The sequence below is a fragment of the Rosa chinensis genome, chromosome 2 (genome assembly GCF_002994745.2).
Source record: "Rosa chinensis cultivar Old Blush chromosome 2, RchiOBHm-V2, whole genome shotgun sequence".
Classification (NCBI taxonomy): Eukaryota; Viridiplantae; Streptophyta; class Magnoliopsida; order Rosales; family Rosaceae; genus Rosa; species Rosa chinensis.
The window spans coordinates 88,403,909-88,423,833 of NC_037089.1; the positions used below are offsets into that span (position 1 = coordinate 88,403,909).

Genomic DNA, 19,925 nt, shown 5'->3' on the forward strand with positions numbered 1-19,925 from the left:
TCTGGAGGTTGTTCATGGCTTCAGCGGCGGAGGCGAGGAAGTGGCAGAGGTAGGAGTGGGAGGAGTGGTAGAGGCTGTTGAGGTTGAAGGTGGCTTGGAAGTTTTCAGGGTCAGAAGAAGTGTAGAAGGCGGGCTTGGCGGTGGGGACGGTGGTGGTGGTGGTGGTGGTGCTGTTGGAGTTTCGTCTGCGGTCTCTCTCTCTCTCTCTCTCTCATGGCATTCATGGCAGCCGTTTTATCCCCGACAACACCGTCTACGGCGGCCCACAGTCCCAGAGCCCAGACCACCGAGTCACAGTCACCCAAATCAAGCAAAAGCACAACAGGGGTGAACCCATCATAATGGTCACCGCCTAGGACTACCACTTAAAGGTTCACCTCGACTCCCCCGGAATTGACATTGTCTTGGCCGGCGACTCTGCTGTGATGGCTTTCATGGCGGAAGAGGAAGAAGAAGAGGAGAGGAGGAGAGAGGTAGGTGGAGATGACAAAGTGTTTTTTTTTTTAAAAAAACACTATTATACATATATATATTATTTTTGTTTACAATATACCAAAACTATGCAAGTGGTCTGGTGGTTGGGCCATTCATTTGCATATGGTTTGGGAGTGGTTCGAATCTCCTCAACCTCAAAACTGGAATTAATTTTGGATTTTTCCATATTCTGTTGCCCAGGGTCATTTTGGGAATTTCACATGCGTGTGGGTCCCACTTTTGCTGAGTTGGAATGCCACGTCAGCAGTTAACGTTAGAAACTGACAGAATTGAATCGGAAGGACCTATTGGACGAGAAAATAATACCGCAGGGGTGTTTTTGATGAAATTGAAAGTCGAGGGACTGAATTGATGCGAGGTCCATACCACAGGGTGGTAAACAGTATTTAGCCCTTTATCTTTTAAGTTTGTTGCTATATATGTTCCTTACAAAAGCCTTGAATGGGTTTTATCACATGTTTGAGGTTTTGATACTTATATTTAAGTTATTTGTTGATATCAAAATCTGGATGTTGACTTAACTCTAATTTAATTAGTATTTAGGGAGTTCTGTTGGAGAGGAGGACCTGAGCTAGATCTCTCTAACAGTCCGGCTCTGTAATGTATAAAAGGCAAAGGGTCTTCAAGACACCGACTAGTGTGATATCAGCAAAAGATTCTTATTTTAAGGAATATCCTAAAGTACACCTATGTTGCTGTTTACTTTGCTTACAGGTCAGAGGAAGTTGATTGTGCTAATGCTTACCTGATCAATCATATCACATCGTACTCCGACTTGAGAGATCATGTCCGATTGTTTTAATCATATGTTGTATCAAATGAATGAATGATTTATAATGATGAACTTAATTGGTGATAAATATTTCTTTTCTTTTTAATTGAGATCGAGATAATCAAATCAATAGCTGTTGGCTAGAGTCTAATATGTAATTGAATATGATAACGGATAAGAAAATTCTGAAACTCTATCAAGTGAACACTACATATTACAAATCTATATGAGCTAGCTATTTTAGTGAACTTACAAACAAAGAACAACTCGGTGTCTTCTAGGGAGAAAAAAATAATTGACTACCCTCTCATTAGCTTGCACGCAATTGTGAGACCAACCAAATGTCACTTCCTAGCAAGTAAATATGAGTACCTTCTTAACCATAAGTCACTTGAAATATGCCAGTCACATTCAAGATAGTTAACAATTCCCTTCGAAGTCATAATCTAAATAAATTGGCACTTTAAGACCATAAATTGACCCAAATGCCCAAGAAGGTCCAACGCTTGGGTTGGACTAGCCAAACTCAGTAAGTGATAAGTGAAGGTGGCAAGACACCCTCCTTGCAAGTCCATGAGTAGGAGCCCAAACTTAGCCTCAGGCCCCTAAGCTCAACTCCAAGTCCAAGGGAGGCAGCATCACTGTTTTCAACACCGCAGACCAGGCTACCATCATCGACATTCTGCTCCTAACAGTTGCTGCATCTAGCATCGATCCTACCCCATAAGTAAACCTCCAACCTAGCAGCTGGAGATCTATCACCCCACTCAAACATCACAACCACTAGAGTTGAGGAGGCCAAGCAATCTGATCAACAACAAACTTGCAGTCCAACTTGGATTCGCCGACTTTGTGCACCTTGACATAAGTGATCTGGTCCTCACACGCCCTAAACAAGCTAGCACTGCAAACCACTCGTCGACCACACCACTAAAGGTTGGGCATTTGGGTTCGATCAGAATTCGACTCCCTCCCAAACTTCTCACCCCCAACTAATTGGGATCTCTTTTCATCTCCACAAACCAAAACAGCCACCGCCCACACTTCAAGATAGCAACCTGTCAAAAGTTGTACATCGATACTGGACACGACATGCAGATCCGCGGGATATGCTAGAAATCCCTAGGGTTTCTCTCTAACCTTGTACGTAACAAATATATAATTTTTTTTTTTTAGTAAAGCCACGGGGGAGAAATAATATATTTATCACAAGCCAGAATAGGTCGTTACATACCGTTCCGTTGTCATTTAAAGACAAACAAGAAGCTAGTGGTAGTACCCAAAAGTGGTACGTACATATAGTCCCACTCATTGTACATTCAAATACGTAGAGATAGCGGATATCCTCCTTTGGTACTACTCCAGAGATGCTAAATAGACATTGGGTGCACAATAATGCTTAAAATCATATTTACGATGAACCGTTAAATTTTCAATGAAAATGTAAAGAAAAAATTTAGTAGGAATGAAGAATTAAATTCATTTAATAAAAATTAAAACCCAAAGCACCATTTGAGCAGTTGATGTTTGGTGTCGTTAATACCGCGGCCGCAAGGTCCAAGTAGTCATTTTGTGAGATCTGAGAGGGCCGATCGAAATCCACCCACCGTCGCGGCCAGATGGTCTGACCCCCCAAACAACAGACCCTCTTCTTCCCCTCTGGATCACGGTTTGGGCCCAAGTTGGAATCTGCCCGAGCCGTGAAACGATCATGGCAGCTCTAATGTACCAGATATTGTCGTCCTCAGCGCTGGTATCTCTGGGACTCTATCATATGGTGGCCACCACCCGCAACTACCTGAAATCTCCCCAGTCCTATTCCGCTAAGCCCTATCATCCCTTTCCTCTCTCATCTTCTTCCCCTAATCATCGCCTCAGGTACGTCCAGCTGTTCCTCATCACCGCCTGCCTTATCGTCGCCGTCGTCCACCAGTCGGCGGCCTCCTTGGACGCTGACCCACTCCTCAAGGGCCGCACCCCTGTCCACCGCTTCACCTCCCTCCAGTCCGCCGCTGCTCTCTTCCTCTTTCTGCTCCTCACGCTCGCCATCCTCCTCTCCGAGTGCGCCCCTTCTCTGCTCCCCCTCTCCACCGATCTCATCTTCGGCCTCGCCGCCGCGCTCTTCTACATCCACTCCTTCATCTCTCGGGAAGCTGCCTCCGTCCAGACCTCCGATCTGCAGGCCAAGTGCGATTCCGTCTCGGGCCGGGTCTCCGCACTGGCCTCCCTGCTCTGCCTTGTCTTGGCCTGCCAGCCCAAGCTCTTTGTTGCTGATGTGGGTTTGGGCGCTACCATGTCCCTGCAGGGCCTCTGGGTCTTGCAGACCGGGCTCTCCCTTTACGCGGATGCCTTCATCCCTGAGGGCTGCCACAAGCTACTTGATGTCGTCAGCGGGGTTGAGGGTTCAACCAAGTGCGACCTGGATGAGTCCCGCTTCAGGGCAGTTGCTATTTTGGATCTCTTGTTCCTGGTGCACGTCATGTTTGTGTTGCTCATTATGCTGGTCGTCCATGCAGTGGTTGCCAAGTCTGTTGGCATCCGCAAGTTGGCTTCTTACGAGGCCTTGCCTACCGCTGTACCCGACAACAACCACAATCATATTCAGATGAAAGCCTTGAGCGGCACCCAGGCTTAGGCAGCAGGCAGCAGGCTACACTTACACACTTCACTCTCAAGGAAAAGGAAGAGGATTTCAGATGTTCCTAGCGGTATCTTTGTTAATTTAATTTTAATTTTAGCTTCTTCTTTCTATTCTGAAGATTCTGATAACATGTTCCATTGTGTATACCATTACAATTACAAGATGCTTCCTTTCATTGATTGGGAACTTGTTTGTAGCTAGCTGCTTTATGTTTGTGTATCCCTGCATGGATGGTCTGATCCATGTGCTTCCACTCTTCTTTTCTTGTTGTGTCTGTTTTTGTCAATTAGGTAGATCTACTTCCATCTTTTGTTTTAGCAAGTTACGCCCTACTAGTTTTAGGTCCTTTTGTTTTAACAGTTTTAGGCGGCTGGCTGCTGTATATTTTCACTCTGTTATAATTTATGTGGGTTGGTTTTGATATGTGGATGGAACTGAGTTCAAATAGTTCATCATTTTGGGGTAACGACTCATTCGAGACATCTCGACTCCTACTACTCAGTATGATGTGATTATAAGCGCACTGCTCAATTCAGAGCTTATCACAACAGACTCACAGAGTTTTTGGTGGGGGGGGGGGGGGGTGGTTTACAGGGAAGGTAATTTAATTGTGCGCATGCTAAATGTGAGGTTACTGATGGACCATAAATCCAACATTTAACAAAAAAGGCATTATATGTTGGTATTTTAAACTGCTGGAATGCTAGTTGAGAATTGCTTACATTTCTTACTGCATTGGATCATGTGATAGTAATCCTCAGCCATCTTTTGAGTGTTGTTACCAACTCTTAAATCTACCTTAGCAATTGGAGCTTTGAAACAGTTGAGTGATTGCTCCACTTTCTACCATTGTTGGACATCCTCTATTTTCTCACAGCATTTTTGTTTTGCTTGAATCTGGGCAAGTGTTATTGCTCAGTTTCTTAATCCGCCTTACATTGAATGACTGTTTCCCTTGGTGTTGCACTGACTATATTATAGCACCAAATGCAGTTTTGTAGCTTTATGACAGTACGTAGGAAACCAACTTCAATGGTTTCAAAATATTTATGGTCTCAAATTTCTCTGAAGGAGTGTTTCAACTCTGTGCATGAACTGATCTTTGTTGGGGTAATAGTCATTGATCAGCATGTACCATAGTTGCCAAGTATATCTCTTTTCTTTGTTTTTTGTATCTCATATGGTCTTCTACGACGTGGCCTTTGGATTTGAATTTTGGTGGTTTAAAACTCTGGAGGTGTAGTGGAATCACTTGACAGGAACTTGTATTTAGCTATTCTGTTGGAGCGAAAGTCTTGAAGAACATTGTCAGACCGGCAAACTATTCCTCCTCTATGGTTCATTTCTCTCATCATTTTTCATCCTCGTTGCCAATATCGAGATCAAGAGATAGATTTTCATTGGGAATACAATTAGTTTGTCTAAAATTTACCAAGCAAAAAACTCGCACGGTTAAAGTAAAAACTAACTTGGTCGAAAAGAAAAATAAATGGACTGTTGAGGTTAACCGTCTCAATTTCGGTTAGTTTGATGAGAGTCTACCACGCATAAAATTATTGACCAAAATGTAACGATCAACGGTCCATCCGATGACAGCGGCTTTGCTTTATTCCAAAGTTTGAAGTCCATGTATGCCTTGGCCGACAGTTGACAAGTACGGCCGTATTAGCGTGCGTTGAAGTATCATGCCCTCTGGCGATTGACCGGACAACTCTTTCTTCTCAAAGAGAGTTCTTTGTCTTCTCTTCCCATTACAAACAACATTAACAAAAAGATAATTCACCTATTTTTGCCTCTGCCAATCTTTCTCTGCATTTCTTCTTCGATCCTTTCGTATCTTCTTATCCTTGCCCTTCCGGATTTGGATCCGCTCTTATCGAAATTCCAAGTTGTGCGACACAGGTAAGCTCCGGAGCTCCCTTTGGTTTTTTATTTGCTTCAGAATTCCATATAATCTGCTGATCTATGGAATTGACGCTTAATGCTAATTATACGAATTTATATTGTCCGAGACCGAGACGAAGATCGATCCTTGATCTGCCATCTGAAATCCTGCAGCTGCCTTTGCTCATTCATTCCTCAAGTATTGTTATCAATTAGGAACAGATTTTGACCCCAGAAATTTTTTTTTTTAATTAATTAATTAATTAGTAGGATCAGATTCGATTTTCGTACTTTTTCCTCTTTGGGCATTCTTCCCTATCTTACTTTACTGTTGTTCCATGCATGCTCAAGTATAATATATCTCTGAGATGGTTACCTTGAGCAAGACCTATTATTTGTGATTCATCTAACTCAACCACTGTGGTTTACTAAGTAATGTGGTTCTGTTCAAGACTTCATTCTTTCGTTTGTATTTTTCCAGCCAGAACAACTGATTCGCAACTTCAGATTCCAATTGCATGCCACAGCTTCACATCTCTCTCTAATCCATGGGGGAGTGGGTCATTGGGGCTTTCATCAACCTTTTTGGCAGCATTGCCATCAACTTTGGAACTAACCTTCTTAAATTGGGGCATAATGAGGTATACTCAGTACTGTATTCTTTTGTATTTCCTGATGTGTTTATTGTTCAACTATACTGAATTGTGTTTGTCCTTAATTCTTATTAAACAAGTTTACGACATTCCCCAATGTCATTGAGATGTTTATGAGCAAAGAAAGAGATACAGATTTAATTAGAACATCATGAAGTACAACTAGCGCACTGGGAGAATGTTATGTAATCTGTGCCTAGTTTGAAATGCAAATTATTGCTGCATTTCTTCAGTTTGAAGTAATTTCAGTAACTTAGCATGCTTTTCATCAGACACAGAGCACTGAGAGAATTAATTATATTTCTTGACAGCTTTCATAAACGTACCATTATGCAAATATCTGAGTTGTTTATTATCTGTTTTGGCAGAGAGAGAGGCATTCAATGCTAGAAGGTGATGGAACAAATGGAAAGCTTCCTTTGAAACCTATTATATACTTCCAGACATGGAGAGTTGGTACAGTCAAGTCTCACAGCGCTTCATTTTTCCTAAAGGTTTTGGATATTCTATTTCATATGGTGATAATCAGATCGGCCTTAATTGTTATTTTTCTGATATGCAGGCTTTTTATTTTTTGTTCTTGGAAATTGCCTAAATTTTATATCCTTCGGATATGCTGCTCAGGTCAGTACAAACTAGATTTTTGTTAAACCTTGTTATCTGTGTTACTGTTTATTCGATGTTAGACTAAAACTTTTACTCGGATGACCAGGTCTGGTCCCGGATTTCGTCTATATCAAATTTTAGTATCAGAATAGCCTATATAGTCATAATTGCAATTACTTTTGATTAGTATATATTTGTTGGATCTGATCATCTGCTACAAGCTTGGCCACATATTTGGATGACTGTTATTTTGGTTGTTTCTAATTTCCTTTTCTTTTGTTGTATACTTGCTTGCAGTCACTTCTGGCGGCACTGGGATCTATTCAATTTGTATCCAACATTGCATTTGCTTACTTTGTCTTAAACAAAATGGTGACTGTCAAGTACGTTAAAATCTGAAGTGAGAATAAATTTACCATAACTGCAACACCATTTATGTATGAGTTTGCCTCTTTCTATTACTTCACTATCTAAGATATCTTAATGAATCAAGACACTTCTCTTTGCAGGGTAATGGTTGCCACAACCTTTATCGTTCTTGGGAACATTTTTCTTGTTGCTTTTGGCAACCACCAGTCTCCTGGTACATGATTTGCTTTGAGTTATAAATATCCGACACTTTCATTACTGTATTGCTATGTGCCAAATCCTCAATTGGTTTGTAAGGAAAAAAAAAAAGATAACCGGAGAAATCTTCCTACAAGCCATGGTGTTGTTAACAATAGCTGTTTCACAGCCAATGCCTGATTCCTGACATGATTAGTTGTTGTGAGAGGCCATTGTATATAACAGTTTCACTAGAGAATTTTTTCACAAACATAAAAACAAAATGTACAGAAAAAAGGATAACTCATGTGAGGAAGCAGCATACACTAGTCAACATATACACCGTTTGTTTTACTGATGGCACAAGTAAAGAACTTGATGTATGGTTCGCTTGTTTTCCATACAGTGTTCACACCAGAGCAGCTAGCTGAGAAATTTAGCAACATTACATTCCTTCTTTACTGTCTGATTTTGATTTTGATTGTTGCAGTACATCACTCCATTTACAGGTAAGAACTGAGTGCTTACTCTTCTTTTTTACTAGTAAGCCTCCATCACATTCTTTTCAATCAATTTTTGGATATACAGGAGAGGAGTACTTCTCCATGCAGTTTGTGGACATGATCTGAGATCGTATTGGCACATGCTGCTTCCTTTTTCCTATGCCATAGTTTCAGGTGCTGTAGGGTCATTCTCAGTGTTGTTTGCAAAATCTCTGTAAGTTAGCTTGCTCATGATATCGTCCTCCTTGTGTGACGCAAGTGGTGAAATCATGCATTACCATTCATATTCTCATTCTTTTTCTTTCTTTCTTTCTTTTGCAGCTCTAATCTGCTACGGTTGGTGATGTCTAGCAGTTATCAGTTACATAGCTGGTTCACATATTCCATGCTCCTTCTATTTCTAAGTACAGCTGGATTTTGGGTATCAGTTATTGCAGAACCATGCTACTTTATTTAACATTTCATGGATTGCAAAGTGTTGCAACTTGTAAATTTGCAATTGCATGAGATGGTGCTTTATTTAGCGTTGGATATATTTAGACTTTCAAGTCCTACTTCTGCAGATGGCTAGGTTGAATGAAGGATTGTCACTGTTCGATGCAATTCTTATTGTTCCTATGTTCCAGATTGCTTGGACATTCTTTTCCATTTGTACAGGATTTGTATATTTTCAGGAGTACCAGGTCCTCTCTCTCTCTCTAAAATATTTCCCCTGCATGTCTGCACCTTTGGCATATGGTATGCGATCATAAGTTTATATGTTCTCAAAACAGGTATTAAATGCACTAAGGACGACGATGTTCATTCTCGGAATGATGTCTGTGTTCGCAGGCATATCTTTGCTGGCACCTGATGAATCCAAAGGTACTTTGATAGGGTTTTTAGATCTTTAAAGTATGCACAATATTAAATCAGAATTTGCTCTCTGAATTTTCAGGTGGTGACGTCAAAGATAATTCATCTTTAGTTTCTGTAAGCATTCCAAAAGAAGTGGACAGGTACAATACATTCATTGATGCAATTCCAAAAACTATGGATTTTGATTTTTCAGGCAATCAGATTTTACGTTCATAAAACGCATCTGAGAAAGGTTTTGTTAATAAATCAAATACGCAGTCTGTGGTACGGACTGCCTTCGTTGTGCCCTTCCTATATCCCTCATGGATTACCATCTCTCTCTCTCTCTCTCTCTCTCTGTTATTTATCCACACTGTTTTATCTTCATAAGATGGAATAAAGAAGAGAATGTGACGATTTGTATGACTACATATGTAATTCTTGATACAATTTTGGCTGTATGAGTATTTTGTTTGTCAATTTTCAACACAGTTTGTCATGTCTGTATGTAACAGGATTGTTGTGCCATCTGAGGATATACAAACCAGGGATACAAGATCATTTGTGCAAGGAATCCTGATGAAGATTTCAGATGCACTAGTGAAGGCAAAGGTGCTCTGAACTGCTCATTAAACTCTCTGATCATTGATGACAAATATGATATGACGATTAAGTATACAAATTTTGTGTCTCTTTGCAGACTGCTTGTGCATTATCTTTAGGATTTGGAGAGGATTCAATCAATGCATCTGCAGTGCTTGTGATGCCTATGGTGTCATCAAAGATAACAGGCTTTAGAGGAAATGGATTTGACCGTGCCAAGATTTTCTCCATGAGAAATTCCGGTTGGACCAAGATCTCTATGGATGAAGATGCTACAAAAATGCTAGAGACAAGCCCTATGCTCTCTGAAAGCCCGTGATATGAGTATTAACATTGCATTAGGGGGAAGTATATCCGTTTTGTTGTCTTTGTAGAGATACATGTTGTTAGGATTCATTGATTTTTTCTATTTATTGAACATCACTGTTTCCTCAGCAAGGTGTAATATGCCACGCCATTGTATATTCTTTCTCATATAGCCGACAGAAATGACATTATGCCATTGTTTGACTAGAATTTTTTTACATTAATGGATGTACTAAGTGGCAAATGAATTATATACTGGCACACAGTATATCATTGACTATTGGCTGTAGTTGTACTGTTTGTCCTGTACACAACTTAGATTCCCTTTGTCATCCAAGTAGAGCCGTTAACTCGGCTATGCCACGCACGCAGTGCCGTTTAGTGAGGGATATTATTTTTTTTGTCATTTTAAGGGATCATTTATTAGTTCAAATTTTCAGTTAAGTTTCAGATTTTTATAAGTAGATTACTTATGTAAATTTTTAGCTAAATTGATGATCGTTAAGGTGTCTAATTTGAAAGTTCAATGGACAAATTGAATCTGTCCAACTTGAATTGTTTATGTTTATAATGGTAAATTATGATTATGAATACCTAATGATTATTAATTTGACCGAAAATTTGTAGAAGTTTACTCATAGAGACCTAAAAGCTTAATAGTCAAGATGTCGAAGTAAGATTGAAAAGTGGGTCTCATAAAAGATCCCTTAAAATGATGAAAAAATAATTAAAAAATGGAACCCTTAGTGGAAGGGCCATATATATATATATATATATATATATATATATATAAAGCTTGCCAGTTTTTAAACAATTGTTTCCGTTGTTCAATTAATTGCGTCTATGAATGTGCAGATGATAATGAATTCATATGCCTCACTAAACTCCTTGGCAACGTGTGTTAACCTCATGACACAGATTATGTAACTGACCATGTCACTTACAATGTATGTAACTGACCATGTTACTGTTATACACGTCACTGACCAAATCACATTGCATGTCACGAACCATGACACTGTGATACACACGTCACTGACCAAATCACATTGCATGTCACGAACCATGACACTGTGATACACACGTCACTGACCAAATCACATTGCATGTCACGAACCATGGCACTGTGATACACACGTCACTGACCAAGTTACTGGCATTTAGACAATACAACAGGGTTTAGTTAGTTACTGGTCAGTAACTTAGCCAGTGACTTGAGGTTAACAGTGACTTGTCCAATGACCTCACTAACTAGGGACCTGGGCTGGCCAATGGTTTCACTGGCCAGTCACTAACTAGGCACTTGAGCTGGCCAATGGCTTCACTGGCTAGTGCCTTAGTCAGTGACATGTGTATAACAGTGACATGATTAGTGACATGCAATGTGACTTGGCCAGTAACTTGGTCAGTGAAATGTGTATAACAGTGACACGATTAGTGAAATGCAAAGTGACCAGGCCAATGACACGGATATAACAGTGACTTTGTCAGTGACTTGTGAAGGAAATATATACAAATAAGATAGCTAAGGTAAAACATAAAAAAGAAAAGAAAAAAAGATAGGTAAGGTAAAACATTATTTGGCTAGGTAAGTACATTAGAAGATATATACATATACAAATCTAAGATAAAAATTATATAAATATTCATGTACCAAAGAGGCAACTTCTAACAATCTGGTTGAGAAATAAAAAGTACGGGAAAAAAAAAAAGAATCTGGTTGAGAAATTCAAAATGTATCCACACTGTCCAAAGAGTAACCATCCAAAATTTGAAAAGAACCTTACACTAGAACAGGTGATCTTGCCTAGATGGCCACAATTTAACATAGCAATCATCTGCTTTTGAGACAATGAGAGGCAGGTTGAGGTGGAATGAAGCCCAGTTGACTCCTCGGTCATGCCCTTCCTAGACATACTTAACAACAGCAACAACACCACCAAGAAGATCTGTGTTCATCTGACTTAGTCGCAGTACATCATCCGCAGGAGACACAGACTTCTTTTTCAGAGAACCAATATCCCAAACACGGACAGTTTGATCCAAGGAGGTAGATACAACAAGGTCTTCTTTAGGATGGAATGAGGCACAGATACATAATGACTGTGGCCTATCAAAACTGAAATATAAGTGCGCGATTGCCTGTTCCATATACAAATAGTCTGGTCATCATTGGCACTCAACATCTACAAAACCCACAATTCCTAAAATTTTCTGCTACATTCTACTTGAACTTGACCAAAGAAACTGCATAGCTATAACAAGTACCACAATAACCCATGAACAATCAGCATGTGCAAGATGCTATGAACTAAGACTACACGAAACATGATTTGAGTATTTGTCACGGTGGCATTTACTGAAACGATGCACAGTAGACCAGTAAGCAACATGTGCAAGATGATATGAACCAACAGTAAAATTACATTGCTACGAAGTACAGTGATTAAAGTATCAATTACAAAACCAACAAATGCAATTCAAAAGCATATAAGATGCAAAGGTGAAAACTGTGCAGAAAATAAGACACAAAAGGTCGAGAACTTTAATTAGCCAATTCAATATATAGAAGGTTATAACATTGGGGTGCCCCAGGAGAATCCAATTTTGCAAATAGTTTGTTTTCTGACAAAACATAAACACAAATAAACTTGACTTGGAGTCTTTCACCACCTATAACCATGCAAAATCCCTTTCAACAATAACAAGACCAATGTTCCTCTAATCTCTGGAAGTGAAACAAACACAATAAGTTTCTCCAATTCACAATTAATGAAGGGAGAAGTGCCAATTATTACTCGTACTGTTACATAAGCATTGATAATACTGTTGGCTCACTACTGTTTCCCTACTTTTAACTAATAATATGAAACAAATTCAACAACAAGCTTATTCTCTTAACAATCTCTCAGACCGTCGACATTACCAGTCATGGTGAGCAACAATAAAATATACCTTCGATCAACCTTGCCAAAAACATCGAACAAAAAAAAAATTGCAATATTTCCATGAACAGCTTCACAAATCATCTAAATTTCAACGAATAGAAACTATAGGAAAAGTAATTCTTATGATAGTAGAGACAACGAAACCAGAAATTTGATCAAGTATGCGAACCTGCGGGTGTTTTCCGTTTGCCAAAGATGAAACTCATGGCGGTGGATTGGAAGAACTCAAGACGTCATTGGCGACGGCAAATCAGGTTCTAAGGCGGCGGCGGCTTTGCGATCGGCAGAAGTGGCTGCAAACCCGGGAGTCGGCCTATATCTATCCGATCACTTGATCGAGTTGAGTTTCCGGTACGACGACCGATTCACTTCCTGCGTTGCTCCGCTCATGGCGTCGCTACTTGTGGAGTTGTGGCTCTACTTGACGGTGCCGATATAGAGGAAGCTCGAAGGCGCTGCTCTGGAATTGTCGGCGAACCATTGTGAGCTGCTCCCTCAGCCATTAACGAGTGTTTGAGTCTCTGATTGGTGCTTGACTCGGTGGCAATAGAGGAAAAAAGCGAGCGTGACGATTCCGACAGACATGGCTGGCTCCGATCACAGAGAGAGAGAGATTTTTGGTAATGGTCTCAGTCCGAATGGATGAGGGTTCAGACGGGCTTGGGTAGAGAGAGCTGAGGTGACAGTTTTTGTAATTAAGTTCAACTCTAGTGGTAAGTCGTAAAGATGTGACATTAATTATCATTGGGACATTTGTGTATCTTGAATTATTATAAGACTCAAAATAACCTATTTTATCATTGGCCCAAAGAAATAATAATAAATAAATAAAGATAATATACACGTGTATTATCTGATTTTTTTGATAGGTGGTAATTAGTTAAAACTAGAAAAATTGAGTGTTGGATTAGCCGACACTTGTAAATAATGTGCCAGCATGGATCGGCTAACCAACCACCCTCACGAAAAAGAGTGCAAGTTGGATAGGAATCAAGGATCAAATTCAGCAATAACTTCGGTTGCGAGTCAAACACCTCTATGCGGCCGTCGGACTACGGTCGTCTCCGATTTCAAGATTCAACCTTGTTCGGATTTTGCAATCAGAAATCTGCGATCGGTCCACTTGTTGTTCTTGAATTGGTATGTACTCGTTTTCAAATCTCAGTTTCAGTTCTGCAGCCTCCTTACTTGTATGTAATTGCGAGCATCGCCAATACACACAGGAAACAATGAATCAAGATTTCTTTTATGAATTGCAGGAGGAGCAGAGTGTAATTCATTTGGATATTCTGACGATTAATCCTAACTATTCATGATAGCGTTTAACACCTACTGTGGATAAATTATCATTCCCATTTCCCAGGCTTATGAATATCTATTTGTTCTCCTATATTTTCCATGAAAAGAAGACCAGAATTCCAACAAGCCAATCATATCATATTGCAATTGTGTCTAATAACAATCTGACACACAAACAAGACTAATTTGGTGAATCCTTGAGAATTGTTGTAACCCTTTTCAGCGTTTCAGTTCTAGACTTGTTTTGGGTGCCAAGAATTTGAAAACAAGACTACATTATGATGAACGGGACTCATAGTACGGGTGAATGTTCTAGCTCTACTTCCCTAAGCAGCCAGCAGGATGTTGATGATGACTGCATGATTGCCGTTGTACTATCAGAAGAGTATGCTAAGTTGGATGGTGCAGTTGCTAGACGCCTTTCCAACCTGGCACCTATTCCGGTATTGAAACTCTCCTCTGTCCTCCTCATCCCTCTATGCATGGACTAATATCATGAATACAACTTTTGTCACTATAGAATTCCAAATTTTATTTTTCTAATGCATCTAACTTACGGGATAACCATTCAATTATCAGTATGTCTTATCAAAAAACTAAAATGTTTGAGGTTTATTTCCTTCCGCAATTTTAATTGAAATTGGTTTTTTCTTTCTCTACCTATGGGCTAATACTATCTGGTGAAGCTCTAGCTAGTAAAGTTTTCATGATACTGCATGTCTGTATCAGAATGGAATGATATGATTACATCCTTTGCTTTTGTTCCCCCTGTTCGTTTTGTTGGAGCAACTTTGTCTTTGTCCTTTTTTTTTTCTGTTCATTTTAGTCTCTTCTAATGAGCAAAAGGTGCTCTTCTTAGTGTCTGATAAGTACTATCTTGATCAAATTCCAGCATATCCCACGGATAAATTCCTACATCCCCAACATAAGTGATGCAAGTTTGGATCATCAACGGCTTCTCCAGAGGTATATTGTGCTTTGAAATTATACTATGCACTAGCTATCTCATGGTTGAAAATTTTCCTAAAAGGTATTCTTATCATCTTCCTTCTAATTTTGGTTGAAGAAGAGGAAAACTTTCAGGAAAATACACACTAGCAGACGTGGCTTTTAGTATTTACTTATGATTTCCGTACACAGGTTGCATGTCTATCGTTTATATGAAGTAAAGGTTTCTGGTGATGGCAATTGTCAGGTATCTGCAATTATAAAGAAGTAGTTGATTCAGTAATGATATCTTTTGTATTATTTTGATTTCTTTTCTCTTCTCTCTCTCTCTCTCTCTCTCTCATTTTTTTATTTAAATTCTTTCTTTCAGTTTCGCGCACTTTCAGACCAGATTTACAAGTCTCCAGATTATCACAAGCATGTGCGGAAAGAGATTGTTAAACAGGTAGTGTATCTTTAAAAGGTCAAAGTGAATCTAAAAATTGGGTTGATAAGAAGAGAGATCAATTTGTCAGAATAATTACAAGAAATTGAGGAAGAGGAAGAATAATGAAAAAATATTCTCAGGGCTACATTGTTCCCCATATTGTATATATAAAAGCCTCATCCACCACCGTTCTATCTCTGCGGTCACTGCTTCTGTAAATCCCTAGAATAATGCCAAAGTTACTGTCAATTCACCACTCCGTTCTCCTGTCTATCTACAGAACATACTTGTCAGGGGTAGAGTCTAGTCTAAGTGACACTGCAGTGATAACTTTAACATTGTTTGACTGACTCTTTGCTGGAGAAGAAATAAATGCTAATCAGATTTCACTTATGTTACGCTACTTTTTCCTGTGTTCAGATCAAAGACTATCGTTCTCAATATGAAGGCTATGTCCCTATGAAGTACAAACACTATTACAAGAAAATGGCAAAGTATGTTAAGTTGTTTTGGGTCATGAGTTCTGTTACTTGATTTGTAAGATTTTGCCCATATCATAAATTTTATTTGTGGTTTAGTTTCATCTATCTTTGTTGTAAAGTAGATCTATGTTCACTTTAAATTTACCACATAACGCAGATCCGGTGAATGGGGTGATCATGTTACCTTACAAGCAGCAGCTGATAAGGTCTGGTATATACATATTTGTCCTAATTATATGCATCACATAGATTATTATTTGCTATTATGTAGTTGATATACCGTTATTATTATTATTATTCTTTTGAATTGTGATTGATTCATCCATCACAGCTTTTTTTCAGTTTTTGTTTGATTTGTGTGTGTGTGTGTCAGTGGAAAAATAGCATTAATTAGATGACGATTACACTGATTAGATTCATTGCTTTTTAATTCTCATTTTTTCCCCAGTCCTGTTTGTTTCTCTTGTTTGAGGCCTTTTACTATGTTGGTTGTTTCATCTTTGTGTCCCTAGTGTATAGACTGTTACACATTAAGGATGGGCTTAATGTGTATTTTTTTTTTCCTTCAGAGCATCTATGTGGTGGTATCTATCCTAGCTCTATTAATTAGTTGTGGTTAAAAACTTAAGATATTGTATTTTGGGTTATACTTTATGACCTTGTTGGATAATATTCAAAATATAGTTGCAGGTTAGTGAGAGATACTTGACATCTATACCATAGATAACATGATATTTGGTATCTGTCTTATGTTTATATATTAAATCTATTAGTCATAAAGTATAAAGAACAGTGAACTATATATATTTGGTAATCCAGCAGCACAAATTCTATTCCTTGTATGAAAATGGTCATGCATTGGGCTTCTCCACTAGTAGGCAATTGGTTTTTGCTGGCTTTAACATGGTATGAGAATGCTTGATCCATATGTTAGCCCCAATGGTCACCTATGCTCCATGTTGCCATCATAATGCATCTACATGTTTGGCTTTGTGCCTCACATGTGAAGAGGCATGTTGAGAATATCATATCCCATGTCAGGAATTCTATGCCTTGCATGAATATATGTGATATTCTGGGCCTCTACACCCATGTCCTATTGGTTTGTTTTAGAGGCTCTAACATTAACAATATACTTATAAACTTCTTGTCATAATCTACGGCATTAGCATTTTAGTGGTGCTGGTTGTTCCAATGCAGTTTGAAGCGAAGATTTGTCTTTTGACATCATTCAGAGATACTTGCTTTATTGAAATTATGCCTCAATTCCAGCCACCAAAACGTGGTAAGTTCAAAGTATGTTTGCTTCTGTGTGCTCAACTCTATTGTTTTTCAAATAGAAACAGTGACACGCCCAATAGGTGCAGTGAAAGAGTGGGTTATTGATATTTCATTTTGTTTCTTATTAATGTTTGTTGTGTTTTGATATTTTTATCCCAGATAGTTAGAACGTTGAATTTGCATTTTAAGAACTACTTTGGGTGCCTTGATATTAATTTATGGGATTGTGGGCACTTGGCTTAATTGTTTCAGCCAAAATCCCTGAAAATAACTTGTGCTTCTTCCCAGTTTCATGATCAAAGAGGTTTATTGTTGTTATATATATATATATATATATATATATATATATATATATATATGTGCATCTTTTCTTAAGAAGTCAAGGAACATAAGAGGAAGGAAACATCAGAATCTTATTATGGTTTTCCAGGAAAAGAGTGCTATGCAAAATGTTTTGTACCAAAACATTAGAATCTAGTCTTCAGAATACTTGGTCTCCTAATATTTCATGGTATACCTGATTTTTAGCATTAGGATTCAATATTAAGTTTATTATGGAGGAAAAGATATATACAACACAAGAAAGAGCCATGGACTTATGGGAATTGGGATATTTGTCTCTCAAATAACTGGAGTTAATTTTCAAATTCCTTTAACACATTTACCATGGGTGATTAAGCAAGTTTGAGCACATGTAAGTTCAGAGGAATAAATCTACAGAAATGTTTGTTTGAGATATAAGACATTCTTTTTTAATTTCAAAATCTTACCGTCTTCTTTTTCTTTCTATTATGCAGAGTTGTGGCTGAGTTTCTGGTCTGAGGTTCATTACAATTCATTATATGAAATCCAAGGTTTATTCCCCCTATTTTATCGTCCATCAGAAATCTCATTTAGTAGGTTTCAGTAGGAAAAAGCTGTTTTCCAATATCTTAGTTGCTTGTGTTCTTTGCAGATGCTCCAATTGAACAAAAACCGAGGAGGAAACACTGGTTGTTCTAGACTTCTAGTGGAATCTGACTCCTGAAGTTGGTATGCCACTCACTCAGGAATGTTCCAAGGTTTTAGTGCTGTGCATTTGTTCCCTAGATGATGAATACTGATACGATATTTGGATTTCACAATATACTCAGTAAAAAAAAAAAACGTAAAATATATACACTATTACATGTTGGCCCCTACTGTTGTAAATGGTCCGTAGTGTTGGTTTAGATGTATTTTTTTAATTCTTCTCATTTTTGCAAGAATAAAGACGAGCTATTAAAAGTGATTTTTGTTATTTTTTTTTTAATTATCATTGTGAACTTACATGGTCACAATTCTCATTGGCTGTTTTTCTTAACCCAGTAAGTTGAGCAAAACTCCAAACTTTTTGGGAGTAATGGAAGTGTATTCCTTGGTTGCTCTGTATTTTTATTAATATGGTGTAAAATGAGTCTGGGTGATAGTTAATATCAAGTTTTACTTTGATAATTGTTGGCTTCTGTATACCTCCTGGCTTTACTTCGCTTGCTGGATTGTCAGTGAAGGTAGGTAAGTTCGGTGGTGGTTTATCACATGGTGCGAGATCGGATAGTATCCATGTTTAAACCTCCAGAACCTCATTGAGGGGAGAAAAGAATTTAAGAAATGTTCCGCGTATCTGACCATTTTTGTTGATTATTGATTATTCAACCGTGGATATGATTTATTATTTTAGGTGTCTGCAGTTTTGTTCATTCGTGAGATCATAAACCTTCAGTTAATGTAAGGATAAATTAACACATTGACCACTGAACACCTCACACGCCTTTGATAAAAGAAAGAAAATCAGAGAGCGAGAGTGAAAACGCAGCTGGCGAATCCACTGCTGCATCTCGGTCCGGGAGAGGAGGTTAGTTTAGTAGATTGCACGCCGTTTTGCTTCCATTCCGGTGTCAGTTTGCTTTGGCAGGTTGGTGATGGTTTAGGAAGGAGGGTAAAAGGGAATTGGAGTTGTAGACCCATCTACCAGCCGGCGGAGGGTCCATGTCCGAGATTGGTGTTGGAAAGTTGGTTGTTTGGGGGTTGTGTTCCCTGATCTGGTGTCTGCTTGTTCGGAAAACCTACTTTGTAGTTTGGATAGGAGATTATTGGTGACCCGAAGTCAGATCGATCTTCGGTCTGGTGTCGGCGTGTTGTCGTTGTGTTGGAGTTTGGACTGGTGACGCTGCGGTGTTGGTAGTGGTGATGTTTAAACACAATTTCTCCACCAAAGATTCGGGAAAGGCAAGGCCATCCCCAATTGGAAGAGTTAAAAATAGCCTGGAGCTAATTCTGCACTATTCATCAATGTGACATCAATTATCTCCAACCATCAAGGTTAAATTATAGCCCTACAATATATTTTAATATTTGGATATGTTATATATATACTAGCATTTCTCTACACATGTTCTGCATGTATGTATTTTTCTTTTCAGAAAAAAAATGGATGAAAACAGTTATTGCAGAGAGAGGCTGGTGGGAGAGAAAAGTGAAATTTGTGGGATTTATTTTGTTTATTTTTTTAATAAAAATATAATTTGCAATTGTCATAATAGCCCTTGTGATTTAATTAATTCTCAAATTATTTTAATGTTTTAGGGGCATTTCTGTCAAAAATTTTGATTTTGGCTAACAAAGCCTCTTCTTTTATACACACACACACACACACACACACAATGTTTCTCAGTT

At 38.6% G+C, this 19,925-nt stretch overlaps 3 protein-coding genes across 8 annotated transcripts; all 3 read left to right on the forward strand.

Annotated features, from left to right (window-relative positions):
* The first annotated feature begins 2,978 nt into the window (after positions 1-2,978).
* On the forward strand, positions 2,979-3,902 carry LOC112186393. Its single transcript, XM_024324792.2, has one exon. The coding sequence runs from the start codon at positions 2,979-2,981 to the stop codon at positions 3,900-3,902; it is 924 nt and encodes a 307-aa protein (XP_024180560.1).
* Positions 3,903-5,508: 1,606 nt separating this feature from the next.
* LOC112186392 (probable magnesium transporter NIPA8) lies at positions 5,509-10,135 on the forward strand. Of its 3 annotated transcripts, none has more exons than XM_024324788.2 (14): positions 5,509-5,810; positions 6,278-6,433; positions 6,814-6,901; positions 7,008-7,069; positions 7,349-7,434; positions 7,561-7,634; positions 8,004-8,106; positions 8,186-8,314; positions 8,422-8,521; positions 8,664-8,783; positions 8,874-8,964; positions 9,038-9,098; positions 9,453-9,549; positions 9,638-10,135. In XM_024324788.2, exons 2-14 carry the CDS (start codon positions 6,341-6,343, stop codon positions 9,857-9,859), a joined length of 1,326 nt encoding a protein of 441 aa, XP_024180556.1. In that variant the 5' UTR covers positions 5,509-5,810; positions 6,278-6,340; the 3' UTR covers positions 9,860-10,135. The 3 variants fall into 3 exon arrangements, with proteins under 3 accessions (XP_024180556.1, XP_024180555.1, XP_024180559.1); XM_024324787.2 differs by having other exon boundaries at positions 5,510-5,810; positions 6,274-6,433; XM_024324791.2 differs by lacking the exons at positions 5,509-5,810; positions 7,561-7,634 and having other exon boundaries at positions 6,373-6,433; positions 7,349-7,433; positions 8,002-8,106.
* A 3,600-nt stretch (positions 10,136-13,735) lies between these two features.
* On the forward strand, positions 13,736-18,539 carry LOC112188742 (OVARIAN TUMOR DOMAIN-containing deubiquitinating enzyme 12). 4 transcript variants are annotated; one of them, XM_024327925.2, is made up of 10 exons: positions 13,736-13,934; positions 14,054-14,536; positions 14,986-15,059; positions 15,234-15,288; positions 15,412-15,486; positions 15,889-15,962; positions 16,108-16,156; positions 17,151-17,246; positions 18,029-18,085; positions 18,187-18,539. In XM_024327925.2, the coding sequence occupies exons 2-9, from the start codon at positions 14,372-14,374 to the stop codon at positions 18,038-18,040; spliced, it is 600 nt and encodes a 199-aa protein (XP_024183693.1). In that variant the 5' UTR covers positions 13,736-13,934; positions 14,054-14,371; the 3' UTR covers positions 18,041-18,085; positions 18,187-18,539. The 4 variants fall into 4 exon arrangements, with proteins under 4 accessions (XP_024183693.1, XP_024183690.1, XP_024183691.1 ...); XM_024327922.2 differs by having other exon boundaries at positions 13,737-13,934; positions 17,151-17,235; XM_024327923.2 differs by having other exon boundaries at positions 13,737-13,934; positions 14,317-14,536; positions 17,151-17,235.
* The last annotated feature ends 1,386 nt before the right edge of the window (positions 18,540-19,925 follow it).

Excerpts from the sequence above, each read along its gene's own strand:
- LOC112186393 (XM_024324792.2), top strand. The coding sequence starts at position 2,979 with ATGGCAGCTCTAATGTACCAGATATTGTCGTCCTCAGCGCTGGTATCT.
- LOC112186392 (XM_024324788.2), top strand. The coding sequence starts at position 6,341 with ATGGGGGAGTGGGTCATTGGGGCTTTCATCAACCTTTTTGGCAGCATT. Across the intron at positions 7,070-7,348 it reads CCTTCGGATATGCTGCTCAG|TCACTTCTGGCGGCACTGGG; the intron begins GTCAGTACAAAC and ends ACTTGCTTGCAG. Across the intron at positions 7,435-7,560 it reads AACAAAATGGTGACTGTCAA|GGTAATGGTTGCCACAACCT; the intron begins GTACGTTAAAAT and ends TTCTCTTTGCAG.
- LOC112188742 (XM_024327922.2), top strand. The coding sequence starts at position 14,372 with ATGATGAACGGGACTCATAGTACGGGTGAATGTTCTAGCTCTACTTCC. Across the intron at positions 15,963-16,107 it reads TATTACAAGAAAATGGCAAA|ATCCGGTGAATGGGGTGATC; the intron begins GTATGTTAAGTT and ends CACATAACGCAG. Across the intron at positions 16,157-17,150 it reads TACAAGCAGCAGCTGATAAG|TTTGAAGCGAAGATTTGTCT; the intron begins GTCTGGTATATA and ends GTTCCAATGCAG.